At 49.8% G+C, this 15879-nt stretch overlaps 1 protein-coding gene across 9 annotated transcripts in view; it reads left to right on the forward strand.

Moving 5' to 3' along the window:
- Positions 1-15879, forward strand: part of HIPK2 (homeodomain interacting protein kinase 2) — a 181422-nt gene that overhangs the window by 153023 nt on the left and 12520 nt on the right. For 5 of the 9 annotated variants that reach the window (XM_064487312.1, XM_064487311.1, XM_064487313.1 and 2 more), the window contains exons 13-14: positions 10522-10766; positions 15199-15359. In XM_064487312.1, the coding sequence (XP_064343382.1) occupies positions 10522-10766; positions 15199-15359 (406 nt within the window). Of the gene's footprint in view, positions 1-10521; positions 10767-14594; positions 14753-15198; positions 15360-15879 lie in introns of all 9 variants that reach the window. The other 4 variants (XM_064487309.1, XM_064487308.1, XM_064487310.1 and 1 more) reach the window with 2 other exon arrangements.

The following is a 15879-nucleotide window of genomic DNA, read 5'->3' on the forward strand; positions in this document are numbered from 1 at the left end:
CTCCCAGCCCACCCCCTGGCCTGGAGCATCTGGTCCACACATTTGTAGCACCAGGACATAAGGACATACAACCTCCCACAGCCGTTTGCCACAACTGGAAGAAAGCAAAAGTGATTTTACAATCTGACGGTTGACTAGACAGGACTGTCATTTTTGACATTTGAATCGACACAGAATCTCAACATAAGTGCTCAGGAGAGAACTGAAGAGAGCAGGTCTGAGGACAAGCAGGGAGAGAGCCATCTCCCCAGCAGCTGAGCCGCCGCCAGGGCTGAGAGCACAGGGCCAGTGCGCAGGCTGCTTCCCCGGCGGCCCCAGGGCCCAGGAAGAGCAGAACTCAAGTACTTGGCAGCATGTGAGGACCTTGGCATAAGTGAGCTAAGACTTAGGGGAGGGCAGGGCAGGAGCCTGTGTGAGCAACAGCCTCAAGTAGTGACAGTGGGCTCCCGAGGACCAGAGCTTCATAAGATGGAAAACGCAGGGCCTGCCTGCCCGCCTGCCCACGACGATGAAGCGTCCCAGAGACAGTCTGCCGCCTGGGGAAAGCTGCAAATTGAGGCCAGAGCGTAACCGAGGAGGCTGTCAGTTGTCAACGGTTCCAATGGGAATCTCACAGGATGTGATAATAGCGTTTTCTGGAGAAGTCAAATGACTGGGGCCTGAAAAAAATGTTTTAGGACCTAAGAAGCCAGGAAAGTGTATCTGAGTCTGAGTAGGATAAAGCAGAAACCAGTTTTATTTATTTATTTATTTATAGAGAAACCACTGTGTAATGTGATCACATTATCGTGACTACATTTTGTAAGGAGAAAAAAGGCGGGGCAGAGGGAGCAACGTGATTACTCGTTCTTAGAAATCAGAATTATCATAAAATTTAACGCAGTAAATATTTATTGGCCCCATTGGTAATATACTATGCTCAGAACTGCAGGTCCTACATAAATAAAGCCGACAGTCTGTGTCCTCGGGAGGTGTGCAGGGTAATAAGCAAAATAAGTCACATACAAATCATTACAACACAAAACAGAACATCAGTCCCCTAAAAACTGACAGAGTCCTGTGGGGACTCCAAGGGAAAACAAGCTGTAGGAAATAGCAAGGGAGAGGGGGCTTTTTAAGGGCAGAGTTCCCTCTGGGTGTGGACAATGGGTAGAGATAGAGAGACTGCTGAGGTGGTGGGGCCGAGCCTCAGAGGTGGGCAGATAGGGTCAGGAGCAGGGGGCGCAGCTGATCACAGAGGAAGTGAGAGGCAAGGAAGACAGGGATTGCAGAGCGGAAAGGGGGATTTGAGCGTCTCTCCTTCTATGGGTGTGGTCAGCTTTGCTAAGAGATGCCGAGGAGCTCACAGGAAAGCTTCAGTCCCAGGAAAACAAGGATGCACCCCTGAGTGCAGCCCACAGTGGAGGCGCCTGGCCACCCTCCTGCTGGAAGCTTCCCGAGCCATCAGTGCTCCAGTCTGAACCCTGGAGACTTCCCTCCTTGTCCCTGATCGTTCTTGTTCCCAGACCTGATGCTCTTCCCGCACTGTGAGCAAGTTGATTCTGACCTTCTGTGTTCCTGACCTCCTTTCCGATCTGTGGCTCACCCCCAGCGCTAGCCCTGCACCGCTGCCTGAAACACTGATAACGTCCCCTGATGGCACTCGGCCTCAGCACAGCAGCTGGAGAGTCGGGGCCGACCATGCTCACAGGCACAGTGAGCGTGCGGTCACTGGCAGCGCCTCCACCACCAGTGTCTTTTAGAGCTGACGTGAGACGAATAATGGTAAGCCCACATTTTTAGGCCTAATTAAGCATTACTAGAGCTCCAGGACCAGGAAACATTGCTTAGAAGTTTCAGAGAAATGCCAAGGCCAAATTATTATTCCTGACCCCCAATATGCGGCACTGTTCCTTGCCAGAGCAGATGGACGGTCAGCAGCTCCTCCTTGTAAGGAGGACTCCGGAGCATGACAGGCAGGCTGGAAGCCAGTAACTTAAAGAGGAAGGGAATCATAATGAACGCTCCCCAGGCATTTTCACCTGCACTATCTTGGGCTCCATTTGATGGGGTGTATGGGGCCTGTAGTTCTAGTCCCATTTGATAGATGAGTAAACTGAGGCCAAGAAAGGTAAGTTACTCACCCAAATTTGACAAAGGTTCTAAGTAGCAGAAATTGGGATTCAGGTTCCATGACACTGAGGAAATGGCCATCTTAATTATTGGCAAAAACAATTGATTTCTCTTCAGTCATTCATTTAACAAATATAAATTCCACCCTCTGCCTCTGACCACCACCATCCACACACTCATGGTGACACCCAATGTGTGCAGGGCAGCCGGCCAGAGCAGCGGGGAGTCCAGAGTGTGTTCCCGGAACCCTGACCGGGAGCAGGCATTGGTCAGGGTGCTGGGGCTCCAGCAGCAGGAAGGGCAGCGGTCAGCTCTTCTCATCCTGTGATAAGATTTGAAAAAGTGAGGAGGCCAAGAAAGATGCTGGACTAGGATGCTCTGTGGTTATGGCTAGAGTTGGCCTAAAGATAGAAAACGAAACAATATTTTTCTGGGTCCCCCAGGATTAAGTAGTAGGACCAGCCTTATTTTAAATATATATAAATGACTTTGATTAGAGGAGCATTTGACTGTCTACACATGCTGAATAAGCCATCTTTTCTCCCTTGAAATTCCTTGGAGAAAGTTTATGGGTGCACGTCTTTTTATCCAGACCCTTCTGCCAGCCTTGCCTTGTGCTGAAATAGTCTTTTGGAGGCCATGGGGTGACATCAGACGGTCTTCTAAACTGTGCATCCAGAGTGACTCATGTCATCTGATCAGCTAGAAATCATTTTGTCCAGTCTCCATTATTCATTCATTCGTTTGTTCATCCAGTTATCTGACTAATTCTGGTAGACAGGGTTTACTTGACTGAGGTCGTCAGGGCCCTGTTCTGTTCTGTGTCACTGTGCAAGTGCCAGCAGCTGCTCGGAGTGTCACAGCTGATGTTACCAAGATGTGAACTTCCACAGACGATTGAGTCATCAGCATCACTTGGTATTTTAGACAGCCATCACTTTGAAAATGTGTATGTAGAAAAATTGACCCCAAGAGTTCTTCTTTATACTAAATTGAAAATCTAGAGAAATTACTGTATAAAAGGCGCAGTCAGGAAGCTGGTGGACTGCTGCTCAAAAGACTTTGGCCGGAAAAATTAACATCATTGAACAGAGGGGAAGAGCACACACCCGCTGAGGCCAGCATCGCGCTGTGCTGGTGGCATCAGAGTCAGCCTCGAGGGAAGAAGTGAAGGAGCCCAACAGGCCGTGTCACTTGGAGGGCGTGATGCTTTGGGGTGTTGCTGCAACGCACCCCACGGATGAACCGACTTCAGTCACACAACTCTTCTCAGGATGTGTTGCTGAGAGGACTCCACCGCATCCTCTCTCCAGGGCTTCATTCAAAATCCTCAGTGTTTAAGGGGCTGCATTTTATGAAAAGGCTGCATTTGGAAGAAGAGACTGTACCTGCTGTCCCCAGCAGCCCATGCTAACCCTTCAGCACGTTACAGAGCCTTCGCTGATGCTTCGCGACTTCCTGATGTCCTCCCTGCCTTCCTCCCGGCAGAGAGAGTGGGGCGGGAGTGGGCTGGAAAGCACAGGGCTGAGCGGAGCCCTGCGGACGGACCTAACATGTTGAGCAGAGGCTTGCAGGCTGGAGTGCAGAGGAGGGCGTAGGGACAGCGAACGCCTGCTGCTGTGTGTGGTGGATGAGGAGCTGGGACCACCTGTGGTGCCTTCCAGCCCTGTTTCAAATTTCTACAGAAGGTAGTCATGTAAAAAAATGACCTTAATGGTGACCTGCGTGTATGTGTGTGTACATTAAGAGAGAGACATACACACAGATATAAACGTGTGAATATATGCTTTGAATGGAATGTATCACCCAATTTAAAATGTAGATCTTTTTGGTTCTCACCAATGACTTTCAACTGGGAGCCACATAAGAACATTGGAAGGAGCACATTGGTCTGGTGGTGTCGGCTTCCAGTCCCTCTCTTCACATGAAGGGCTGGTTAAAAGCCGTTGGCCTTGTAGTTCTAGTTGGGTGGAGTGGGTGTGGGAACAGCACAGTGGGCAGTACACACGCCCGAGCAGGTGGCCGAGCATGCAGCTGTCACCTCCATCAGCTGGGACAGCTGTCCATGTGAACAGCCCCACGTCCCATGCTTGGAGAAGACCGCTGCCACCGACTGGCAGAACCAGAAGGGGGCTGTGGTAAACAGGACAGCATGGCGTAGTGATTAAGAGGAAGTACAGGCTCTGGACAACCCATGAGCATTAAAAAAAAGAACAAAACTAATAACCTAATTTTAGAATGGGCTAAGGACTTGAACAGACTTTTGGGGGGGGGGGGGTAATTAGGTTTGTTTATTTATTTATTTTAGTGGAGGTACTGGGGGTTGAACCCAGGACCTCGTGCATGTTAAGCACAACACTCTACCACTTAGCTATACCCTCCCTTTCCAGACATTTCTTAAAAGAAGACATACGTAGCCAATAGCTACATGGAAAAAAAAGCTTAATGTCACTAATAATCAGGGAAATACAAATCAAAACCACAATGAGAAATCACCTCCCATGTGTCAGGATGACTGTGATCAAAAAGACAAAAGATAACAGCGCTGATGAGGAAGATGTGGAGAAATTGCAGTTCTTGTCCACTATCGGTGAGAATATAAATTGGTGCAGCCAATATGGAAAACAATATTGAGGTGCCTCCAAAAAAAAAAAATTAAAAATAGAGCTATCATATAATCCAGCAGTCCACTTCTGAGTATTTATCCAAAAGAATTGAAATCAGGACCTCAAAGAGGTAACTCACTCCCAAGTTGATTGCAGCATTATTCACAATAGCCAAGATGAGGAAACAACCTAAGTGTCCATCAGGTGAATGGGTAAAGAAAATGGGGCATGCACATACAGTGGAATATTGTTCAGCCTTAAAAAGAAGGAAATTATGCAGTATGCAAACAACCTCTTCCATCAGCTATTTAAAATAGTCCAATTGATAAAGTCAAAGAATGGAAACTTGGTCGCCACGGGCTGCGGTAGGGGGAACTTGGGAGTCCCTAATTAATAGGCATGTATTTGAGCTCAGATGAAGGAGTTCTAGAGACCTGCTGTACGGCGTCTTATCTGTAGTCACCAACGCTGTCTCGTGTACCTAAAGTTTTGTTAAGAAGGTAGATCTCATGTTACATATTCTCACCACAATAAAATAAAAAAATTTTAAATAAATAAGCTAAGACCACACTGAGTCACAGAAGAAGGATGGTAGCTCTTGGTTCAAATCTGACTCTGCCGCTAACTAGCTGGGTGCTCTTGAACAACTGAACGACCTCAGCTCTCCGCATCTGAAGTTCATTGTTCCTAAAATGAAAGTTGTAATATTCTTCACCTCGTAGTCTCGCTGTGAGAATTAGAGGGGATAAAACGTGCGAAGCACTTTGAACAGGAGTTGGGCCTCCAGTAAGTGTTACCTGTACTTAGCAATCAGTGTCACAGAAATAGAAGAGTACTATTTTTCACATACAGCATTGATTATAGAAGCAGAGGAGTGAAATAAGGCATGGATATATTATTGGTGGAGATGAGTTTTGACTCTGGTCTTGAAGGATGGAATTGACTGAAACTGGCAACTCAGAATCAAAAACACATTCCAGATAGGGCCCTACAGGGAAGGGGTCACAGATTTGTGTCTGATTCTCTGGCAGCATTTTCTCCATTGGGGCTGATTTCTTTACTTCTTAGCTCCTTATTTCTTTCTATGATTTTAAAATGATGACAATCATATATTGCCATGACAACACAATGCAATCATGAACCCTGGCAGCTTTGTTCTTTTTTCAGAAGTGATGTTCTGTCGAGGCCTTTTAAGCAGATATTTCTCATTCTATTCCTATCACTGTCTCTCTCACTTCCATTATCCAATTCATCATGGATTGATAAGCTATCAATAATAATTAGATGCTATAGTGAGATGAATCCCAGTAGAATTGACACGTCGGAGCCTAAGGAATCCGTAGTAGTGATGTCAAATGTGTGCTTATTTTTTTAGTGATTCATTTAACAGTTTCCCATTTGTTCTGTAATCTGCGCAGTACACTCAGGTAGAGCACAGAGATTTCTAACAATAGAAAAGATTAAAAACAGAGCTATCAGATTAATTCACCTTTTCCAAACCTGTCACATGTAAATCCAAAAAGGTAGGTGAATGAGCACTCGGCTCTGTTGTACCTAGGCGTTCATGAGGCATAGGGACTTCCAGCTCGGAAAACAGAGGTGAGTCCCAGGAAGACTTTAGAGAGGTTTTAGCCCATGCTTCTTGATAGATACCGAGATACTGACGTGCAGAATTCCTCAGCCTCTTCGGTGGAAAGCCTCACTACCTGTTGGGTTTCCATCAGGAGGTGGCCCTAAATTCTCAGGGGCCGTCTCAACGAGGCTGTCAGCTGTTATAAGACTCTTGCCAAAAAGCCATCCTCCAGTGACAGGAAGCTCACTGATTTATGAAGTGGCCCATTGTATGTTCAGATAATTTCAGTTGTGAGAAAATTCTTACTCCTATTGAGCTGAAGCTTCTCCACAATTTCCAAATTTGAGTGAAGCATTCCAAATATGTCCAATTGGCATTTTATTACAGCTTGGCCAAAATTAGTGAGGGGTGTCTGTCTGTGTGTGTGTGTGTGTGTGTGTGTGTGTTTAATTTGCTCATTTTCTAAATTACTCAGAACCTAAGGAAGATACATAGTCAGCAGGAATCATCTGGGTCTGGGTGTACATGTAATGTATACTTCCTGAAAGGATTTATTTTCTCTCCAAATTAGGAGTAAAGCAAATCCTATTTTAAATAGATCCCTCTAAGGGATCCTTTAATGCCACTCTCCCTAACGGATTTCATAGCAGGTTAGAGCTGGAGGGACATCTAGGGTCACCCTAGTATCCAGGCCACTGTCCAGGTTCACACCAATAAACGGACAGCAGAGCCAGGACTGGAACACCAGCTCCCAGGACACATCTGGGAGCCAGCCTCTGTTCTTCATGGGGGGGAGTCCACCACCCACAGGCCATGCACAGCAACAGAACACATTTGCGTTTTGTGCAATGACCAGCTGAGTCACTGAGCGTGTGTGTGTGTATGTGTGCGCGCGCGCGTGCGTGTTATTCAATCAGGCAGAACTGGCGGTGACCGAAGTTAAGAATGAAGGACAGGGCCCTGGCAGCTGCGTGCTCAGGGCCTCCCAGCTCATATCCTGGTCCTGGGAGTGCTTTGTAATGGGTGGGGGAGGGGTTGTTCCTTTAATAACATCTTATCACCCGACAGACTCCTCGCATGCAGGCCAGCCCCTCCCACCACAGAAAACAGTTGCAGGGTTCGCTGGTCTGTGCTTCTTGAAGGTGGCCCTCCTTCCTCCAATGCTCCCTCCTCCTAATTCCACAGTTTCCCACAGCTCCTGCTGCCCTCGGAGTCCGTGTCCCTGCTTCCCAGGCATGAGGACCTCTCCCTGGCGCCCCACTTTCTAGTTCTTGTGCCAGATCTCAGTGCTGCCCCACCCCCACCCCCTGCTCATCCCATTTGCTTTCTTGTTTCTGAATAAGAATACGGACTTATAAAAAGTTGAGATATAAGTTGCATATCATACAATACACACATTTAAAGTGTATAGTTAAATGATTTTTGGCATATTCCATTAATTGTTTAAATTGTGGTACAGTATATATAATAAAATTTGCCATTTTAACCATCTTTAAGTGTACAGTTGAGTGACACTAAATGTATTCACAGTGTGTGTAACCATCACCACTATTTCCAAAACTTTTCCGTCACTTCAAACAGAAACTCTGTACCCATTAAGTAGTAACCCCAACCCCCCTCTCCCCCCAGCCTCTGGTAACCTCTAATCTACTTTCTATCTCTGAACTTGCCTATTCTGGGTACCTCATGTAAGTGGAGTTAACACAGGACCTGTCTTTCGTGTCTGGCTTATTTCACTTAGTATGATGTTTTCAAGGTTCATCCATATTGTAGCATATATCAGAACCTTATTCATTTTTACGGCTGAATAATATTCCATTGTGTGGATATATCATATTTTGTTTATCCATTCATCTGTTAATGGACACAGGTTATTCCCACCTGTTGGCTATTGTAAATAATGCTGCAATGAACGTTTGTATTCAAGTGTCTGAGTTTCTGCTTTCAATTCCTTCTTGTATATACCTAGAGTGGAATTGCTGGGTCATATGGTAACTGTGTTTACCTCCAACTGTCTTTGAGGAACAAGCATATGGGCCTTTTACATTTAAACTGTCATAAGGAGGAAGTGTAGTTCTTGATTAATTAAGACATATCTGTTTTATCAAAGTCAGCATGAAGAGCTATAAGTATGTGCAGGCAATTCATTCCTCACCTTCTTTTGAGTTCTTATCAATTATCCTCAGCACAGCTCATTTGACAGTTCATCGTGGAAGGCTTTGTGACATCCCTTCTCTTTAACTGATCATTTTAAAGCTTTCACTGTTTAACTTGTCATGTTTTTACACAGTCCCCCGCTGAGATTTTAATCTCCTTCAAGGGTGGAGACGTGGATTAAATTTCTTTGTACAGAAATTCCCTGTCGCATGGATCTCCAGGATATCTGACTGAAGCGTGCTGACTTCTTTCATATCAATCGTCTGTTTTTTTCGTAGACTAAAAACTTTTCCAGCAACTCCATACCTTCATAGAATTCATCTTGCCTAAATATGTTTTTGGCAAACCTGTTTTTACGTGTCAGATGAGGTAACACAACTAATAATAATAATAGTAATTATAGAAACTAAATTTTATAGAATGTTTATGTGTTGTTCACCATTCAAAGCACTTTCTGTGTATTTTCTCACTTACTTCTCAAAACAAGCCTGTGATGTAGGTACTATTATTACCCACATTTTACTGATGAGACTGAATCTCTCAGAGGCTGAATAGCTCCCCAAGGCCACACCATCAGCACATGCTGAAGTTAGACATCTCTCTGCCGGGCCTGTGTCCCTACCCACAGACCCAGTTAGCGAGGGACCCTTCTTCCCTGAACCAGGGAAGACGGACTGTGCCACCCTGGAAGAATTATCCTGCCCAGGTGTCAGTAGCGCAGGCCTCAGGGCGCTCAGACCTCCTGCGGGCTCACTCCCAGCTCCTCAGCCCTTTGATAGGCTAGCAGCCCTTCCACCGCCAGGGGATCGAGTTCATCCACTTCTCTGCTGCCCTTAGCCGCCTAGGAATCGATCTTGGAATCTGGCCCGTGACTGGCTGTGTGACCTTGGGCAAGACACCTGCAGGGGGCAGTGTTGTGGCTCCACCAGGCTCTCTATAAGTATCAGCTTCTTCTCTTAGCAAATGAGTTGGCAACTGACCATCTTACCTAGGCAATCGATATTTCTTAAAAATAGGTGATCAACATACAGAAATAGATGAAAACCCATTTTTGAAACCTGCACAATAAGCAACAAATTCCATATCCATCATCCCACCAGCCTCTCACTGGGCTTGGAGGCAGACAGAATTGGTTCCCCAAGTAACCACACAAATATCTCAGGAAAAAAATGCGCTGGCCGAGAGCCAGCCAAAGCCAGTTCCTCCATGTCAGTGTAGGAAGTTTCAGCTAGAGGATGAAGACCAGGGATCGGGAGCCACGCCCTCACAGGCATCTTCTGACGGTGCAGGCCCCCTGCCCCATCCTCGGCCAGGCAGTGGGGGAGCTGCAGGAGCAGGAGGCTGGGCCCCACTTAAGAAGGGGACTCAGTGGTCTTGGGTGGCCAGTCATCCCACCTACCGCCCTCACCGCAAAGAGATGGCCAAGGTGTCTGGCCCAGCTCCCATTGCTTTTTCTCAGTGAGCCCCAGCTGTGGGCTGTGGGACCAGCCTCTTCAGAACCTCGCTTTCTTCCCTCCTGCTGCATCCTGCTTCCTCTAAGATCCTACTCCCTCCTGCCTAAACCAGCTGCATCTCCCAGGCCCTGAGCCTGATACACTTAGGCTGCTCCCTTCCCAGCAGTTTTTTTCTCCCACACCAGGGCCGCAGGTTGCCTGGGTCTGGTTGGGTTCTCTGTTTGCTTTTCTGTCTCCTTCCGGTGGCTCAGAGGGCGCTGCCATGCAACTCTGGGCTACAGGTGCCTCCCCTGCAGTTCTGCTGAGCCCGGCTGCACGGGAAAGCTCAGGCCCGCCTGGAATCTTTTTGCCCCAATTTCCAGAAGCTCCTGTGGGCCCCGCTCCAGCCCCTTTCTCATGTCCTCACATGCCCCACCCCCACTGGTTAGACAGTTGACACTTGTGTGCCAGCCTCCCCATCAGGATTCTGGAGAGAAGTCACATTCCTCCCTTCTCTCCTGCTCTGCCTGCCCCCTGCCCCGGAGCGCAGAGAGGCTTTTCCCAGCTGGTCCTGAACTGCTGGTTTGGTGTCTCACTTCACAGCCCCTCACTGTCCTGGTTTCTCCCTTTACATTTTCAGCACTGTCTCCAAGCAGAGAAAAAACGTCATCAGCTGTGTCACGGTCCACGACTCTCCCTACTCCGACTCCTCCAGCAACACCAGCCCCTACTCTGTGCAGCACCGCGCCGGGCACAATGCCACCACCTTTGACACCAAGGGGAGCCTGGAGACGCACTGCACTGGGAACCCCCGGACTATCATCGTGCCCCCGCTGAAGACCCAGGCCAGCGAGGTGCTGGTGGAGTGTGATAGCCTGGGGCCAGGTAATCTGGGGCCGGGGCGGGGCAGGAACAGCTCCTGGAGACGAGTTTTCTGGTTACCTGCTGCTCGCAGTCTTGTTACGTGAGCGCTGTAAGCCCCAGGTTGTAGGTCCTCACTCGGGTATCTGGTCCAAAAAGCCAGGGTAGGATTCTGCTCAGCGTCACGTTGTATAAGCAGCATTTTCATTTCTTAACTCTGTGATTAATACCTTGCTGTCTTCACCACGGCTCTGCCTCTGACGAGGTTGATAACTACAGAATCAAAGCCACCCCGTTGCTTTTCCACTGTCTGGAACGACACCCGGTTTGGGGAGTTCCTGACTGACTTCTAGCATCACTCCCTTCCAGGGAGCCCTGGCGGTCGGGGGCTCCCCGTGTGGCAAGGCCCTTCCCCGGGCCTTGGTCAGCAAGGGCGGCCTCTCCCAAGAGCTCACTGTTGGGAGGAGAGGTGGTAGCGAGCGTGCTTCTCCCTCCCTCACTGCTTGATTAAAAGGACTCCTTACATCCTGTGAAGGCTTGTCCTGAAAACTGGGCCCGAGAATAAAAGCTAAGCACTTAACCTTCTACATAAACTTAGCAGCTCACCCAGATTTTGCAGTAGCTGTTCAGTGTCTCCCTCGCTCCTGCTCATCAGGGGAAGAATTTGAGAATAAACCCAAAGAAATCTTCTGCATTTTTGCCACAAATTGTCCCCAGCCCACCCAGGCCAGCCAGCACCTCCTCTATAGCTCTGTTCAGAAGCACAGGGATACAAACCACCGGGGAGGTTTTGTTTCAAGGTGAGAAGCCATCGTTCCTGAGACCTCCTGTCTGTGTCCCCAGAGGGGGCTGCTGGAGACCATGGAAACTTCTTGGGGTGGTTGCCCCCTGTAAGGCACGCCAGGCCTGGGTGATTCAGGTGCTGCCCCCGCCGGTGACCTGGGATGAAGGGTGGCGTTCAGGAAGGAGCCTTCAGGGGCTTTCCCGCCCAGGGCCATCGGCCAGCCTGCAGAGTGCGGGGCCGGAGGACCCTCCCTCTGGAACCCTCTTTCTCCACCCAGGCACAGGTTTTCAAGGAAACCCTGGCAGGAAGGAACACTCTCTAGGACCCAAGAACCTGTAGGCAAACAGAACCGCTCACCTCGGAGGCGGGACTCCTTAGAGCAGTCATCCTCCCCGTTTTCTGCTCCTGTCACGCCTTCCAAGTTCCGGTGCCGTTTACAGCATCGGCCATGCGGGTGGCGACTCTCAGCGCTCAGCAACCACATTTCCACAAAGACTCTTACAACCAAAGTCAGAGAATTAATTACCTGCAGGGCTGAGAATCCCTCAGGAATACTTCTCAACAACAACAAAAAAGGAAGGTTTTTCTCAGTAAGGCCATGGGTTCTAATACCCCTAGTGCCTCTGTCACTGGGGAGCGCCATGGTATAATTTCCCCACGTACAGGAAGATTTATTTTCCCCTGTGAGGACAGGCTGCACAGTCTTTCTAGCGTCAGGTGAGAGGCTAAAAGAACTTCATTCGGGTGTCTGTCCGTCCGTCCCCAGACTGTGGTGTTTCTCTACGCTGACACCTCCGTTAGTGCACAGCCTTCCAGGCTCAGAAGAATCTGGAAAGCATCCTCCCTTGGCTTCCTGGGGCCCAGATTGGCCCACCCCAGCCAAGGTGCCCCCTCAGCTGGGGTCCTCGGGTCCCCTGAGCTGCTCAAGTCAGGACGAAAGCTGTGCAGGTGACGGTCCATCTTCTCTCAGTGGCTTTCAGCGCAGGAAGGATCCTTGAGGAATTCCCACAACCTTCTCAGGTCCCTTGGCTTAGTTAAGGCCCTTTCAGAAGGCAACAGAAGGTCCTCTGCACCACCTTAGGACCAATAAGGAATGTACTGGAAGGATGCATGGCTAAGTCCCAGGCAGGGCAGGAGCCAGAGCTCCCTGATCTGAGCCACTGGTGGCCTGATGCCTGCTCTCTGGATACCCTGATCCAGCGACCCCCAGGCTCCCAGTTTCCCATTTCTGTCCCAGCTTGGGGCAGACAGTTGTTCCTTGAGCATCAGCTTTAACCAGGGGACATGGCTCAAAAATAAAGACATCAGCCATAGTGCACACAGCTCATACCTTTAACAGCTGGACACCTGCCGGACACTAAGCATTGCACGTACATTAGCTCATGTAACCCTCACTATGACCCTCCATGAAGTAAGTTATTATTTTCCCAGTTTTCCAGATAAGAAAACGGAAGCACAGAGAGGCTAACTAACCCCACCACACCATGCAGAGGGACCTCCCAAGGGTCTGGCCCCAGGGCGCACCCATGATCGGAAGCAGTCTCCCACCCGCCTCGTGCAGACAGGGCCTCCCAGGGGGCCACCCCGTGAACCCAGGGCTGTTCCCGGGCAGCAGATCTTTGAGAGCAGTGAGGCAAGACCTGAGCAGACAGCTCCATAGTGTTCCTCCCAGCTCCAAAATACATCTCAGGAACTTGACCTTCAGCACTTGCCCTGTCCACTCCATGGTCACTTTATTCCTCTCTGCATTACTGCTTTAATCTCTTGATCCCTTTCAGGACCCACTCCCTGATTCAGGGGTCCCCTGCTCTGGTGGTTGACAAGCTCTGACCCAGACCCTGTCTCCTGATGCTGGTGGCCTGGCTCTGTCACACCCATTTCATCTAAAGCTCTCCAGCCTCTTCACTTGGAGACTCACACTATGGATACCCTGCACTCAGAGTTTCTCCCTCAAATATAATTACCACAAAGTGCCCAGAGAGTTGAAATCAGAGCAGAGAGATGACATCCACAGCGGGGCCCCGGCAGCAGGCGCAGCTTACAATCTACTGCGGGGCATGGAGGAGCTGGAGGCCAATGCAGTGGCACGGTGGCTGATGGATGGAGAGAGACTGAAGTTCTGCTGACAGCCAGCATTTGCAGCTTTCCATCCTTCACCCTACAGTGGGTCCCCCAAACCCCTCCCTCCATCTCCCAGGCTTTGGAGATTCTTTGAGTCTAACCGAGTTTGACTTGAGCACAAGACCCTGATTCCCAAATGCAGGTCACCTCTGTCCACCAGGGCAGGCTCCTGCTTTCCTGGGTAGCTTGTTAAGAATACGAATTCCTGGGCATTTCCCACAGGGGTATGATTCAGGGGGTGGGATGGGAGAGCCACTGGGTGCCAATATGCAGTTGGATTTGGGGTCTCTGTTAGGACCTGCTGCCTCCCTGCCAGTGAGGCAGCTCTCCCTTACTCGAGGGGGGCTGTTGCCTGGATGGGGGAGGCTCCTCTCGACTTGAGTGTGCTCCCCGATCTCCTGTCCCCAGGTTTCGTTTGCCTTCACTCTTCACATTTCTCTCCATCAACAATTAATTAGCAGTCTGTTTTGCCGGCGCCAGCCTCAGGTATCTCCTGTTTGACTCTGATCTCGTCACCCTGAGATCTGTAATAGACCTGATCCCGCCCAGTGACATCAAGGGTCTTATCCGTGTGATGTGTGCTCCATTAATTGTTAGCATCCTCCGCCCCAAGAATGAACAGTTCACCCATTTCACACTTGCGGCCCTGGGGTACCCAATTGAGACCATAGTGGGCTTTCGTGTTTCCCAAAGATGCTCAGTGCCAGTAAATCTGAATTCTTGCTGCTGAGCAGCACGAGGGATAGACCTGCCTTCTGACATCCTGTGTACGTCTTTCCAGTTCTGGGTCTTCTCTTAAACACTCTACTCTGGGCAGCTTCCTCAAACGTGGACAGCTTTAGAGCTGAGGAGTCTGCGGAGGACAATACAGGTTTGGGCAGATGTCTGGATTCCTTGTGCCAAAGGCCTCCTTGGTATTCACTGTGGATTACTTCCTCTTGATCTAGACAAAGCTTCAGGACAGAAATGTTTGGCATCAAGAGCAACACTGAGAGACAGGCGGACAGTAGCACTCGATTCCACATGTCCCGTGTCCGTGCGTGTGTCCTCTGACTTCGCCCCCTGGAGATTCGAGTCCCACTCTTCTGCGAGTTGGTATTCACAGGTCACTCAACACAGAAACTGACTAAAATGGTTTCTTTAACATAAACCTCCTTGCCCTATTCATTTTATTCCAGCTGTTTTCCCCTGGCACATGTGCAGTCCCTTTTTTTGAGACTCGGGTATCTGCATCCTGCAGCATCTGTCACTATGTCTCTGCATCTCGGCAGAGAGCCCCCAGCTGGGACACTGGAGCTGCAGAGAGCTCCCCTTCCCTCTGTTAGACTTTCTTGATGCTTCTCAGTGTCACCAAACAGTAGTTCTAAAAGCCCAGCAATGTTTGCTCCCAACCAGTGGAACAAGCCACATCCCTGGTGCCAAAATCATCACTAGGTCTGGGGGAGATGTGGCTCATGGGTGATCGACCACCATTGTCTCCTGGGGGGTAGGGTCTTCTGGGCACCCCAGGACGTATGACTGATCTGTGACCTCTTCCTCTTCCCGGCACAGTCAACACCAGTCACCACTCATCCTCCTACAAGTCCAAGTCCTCCAGCAACGTGACCTCCACCAGCGGTCACTCTTCAGGGAGCTCGTCCGGAGCCATCGCCTACCGGCAGCAGCGGCCAGGGCCGCCCTTCCAGCAGCAGCAGCCTCTCAATCTCAGCCAGGTAAGCCCCGCCTGATGGGCCCTGGGGCGCAGCTCATCCCCGCAACTCTTAGCTTCAGAGCAGGGCACTGTGGTGGCCCCTTGCTCGCCTCCCAGAGTGGTAGCCCCTCCAGTGATGGCAGGCGGTGCTCCAAGTGACCTCTAATGTTCCCTTTCTGCTGTAGGTTGCCGTGGGGAAGGTGGGATCCCCAATTCACAGGCCCAAGGCAGAATGACTTGTCTGATGATAGGAAGCTCTCAGGGACGTGGTGCCAGAGCTTAAAAACAGGCTGGCCCACACCTTGCTTTTTCAGCCCAGCAAAGGGTAAAACAGTTTCCTGACCCAGGCAGGCCAGGACACCAGGGCAGACCTGCAGTCCAACCAAGCCAGGCCTGCTGAACTGTCACAGTGAGGGAGGCTGCACACTCAGGACCCCAAACCCAGAGAGAGGCGGAGGGTATGGAGAAGGTGGGTGGCGTTCAGCTGGAGTGTAACTGAGACAGAGTCTGCAGCCAGCGCTTGGCCCCTTGTGCAGAGGGTC

Source organism: Camelus dromedarius, chromosome 7 (assembly GCF_036321535.1).
Source record: "Camelus dromedarius isolate mCamDro1 chromosome 7, mCamDro1.pat, whole genome shotgun sequence".
NCBI lineage: Eukaryota > Metazoa > Chordata > Mammalia > Artiodactyla > Camelidae > Camelus > Camelus dromedarius.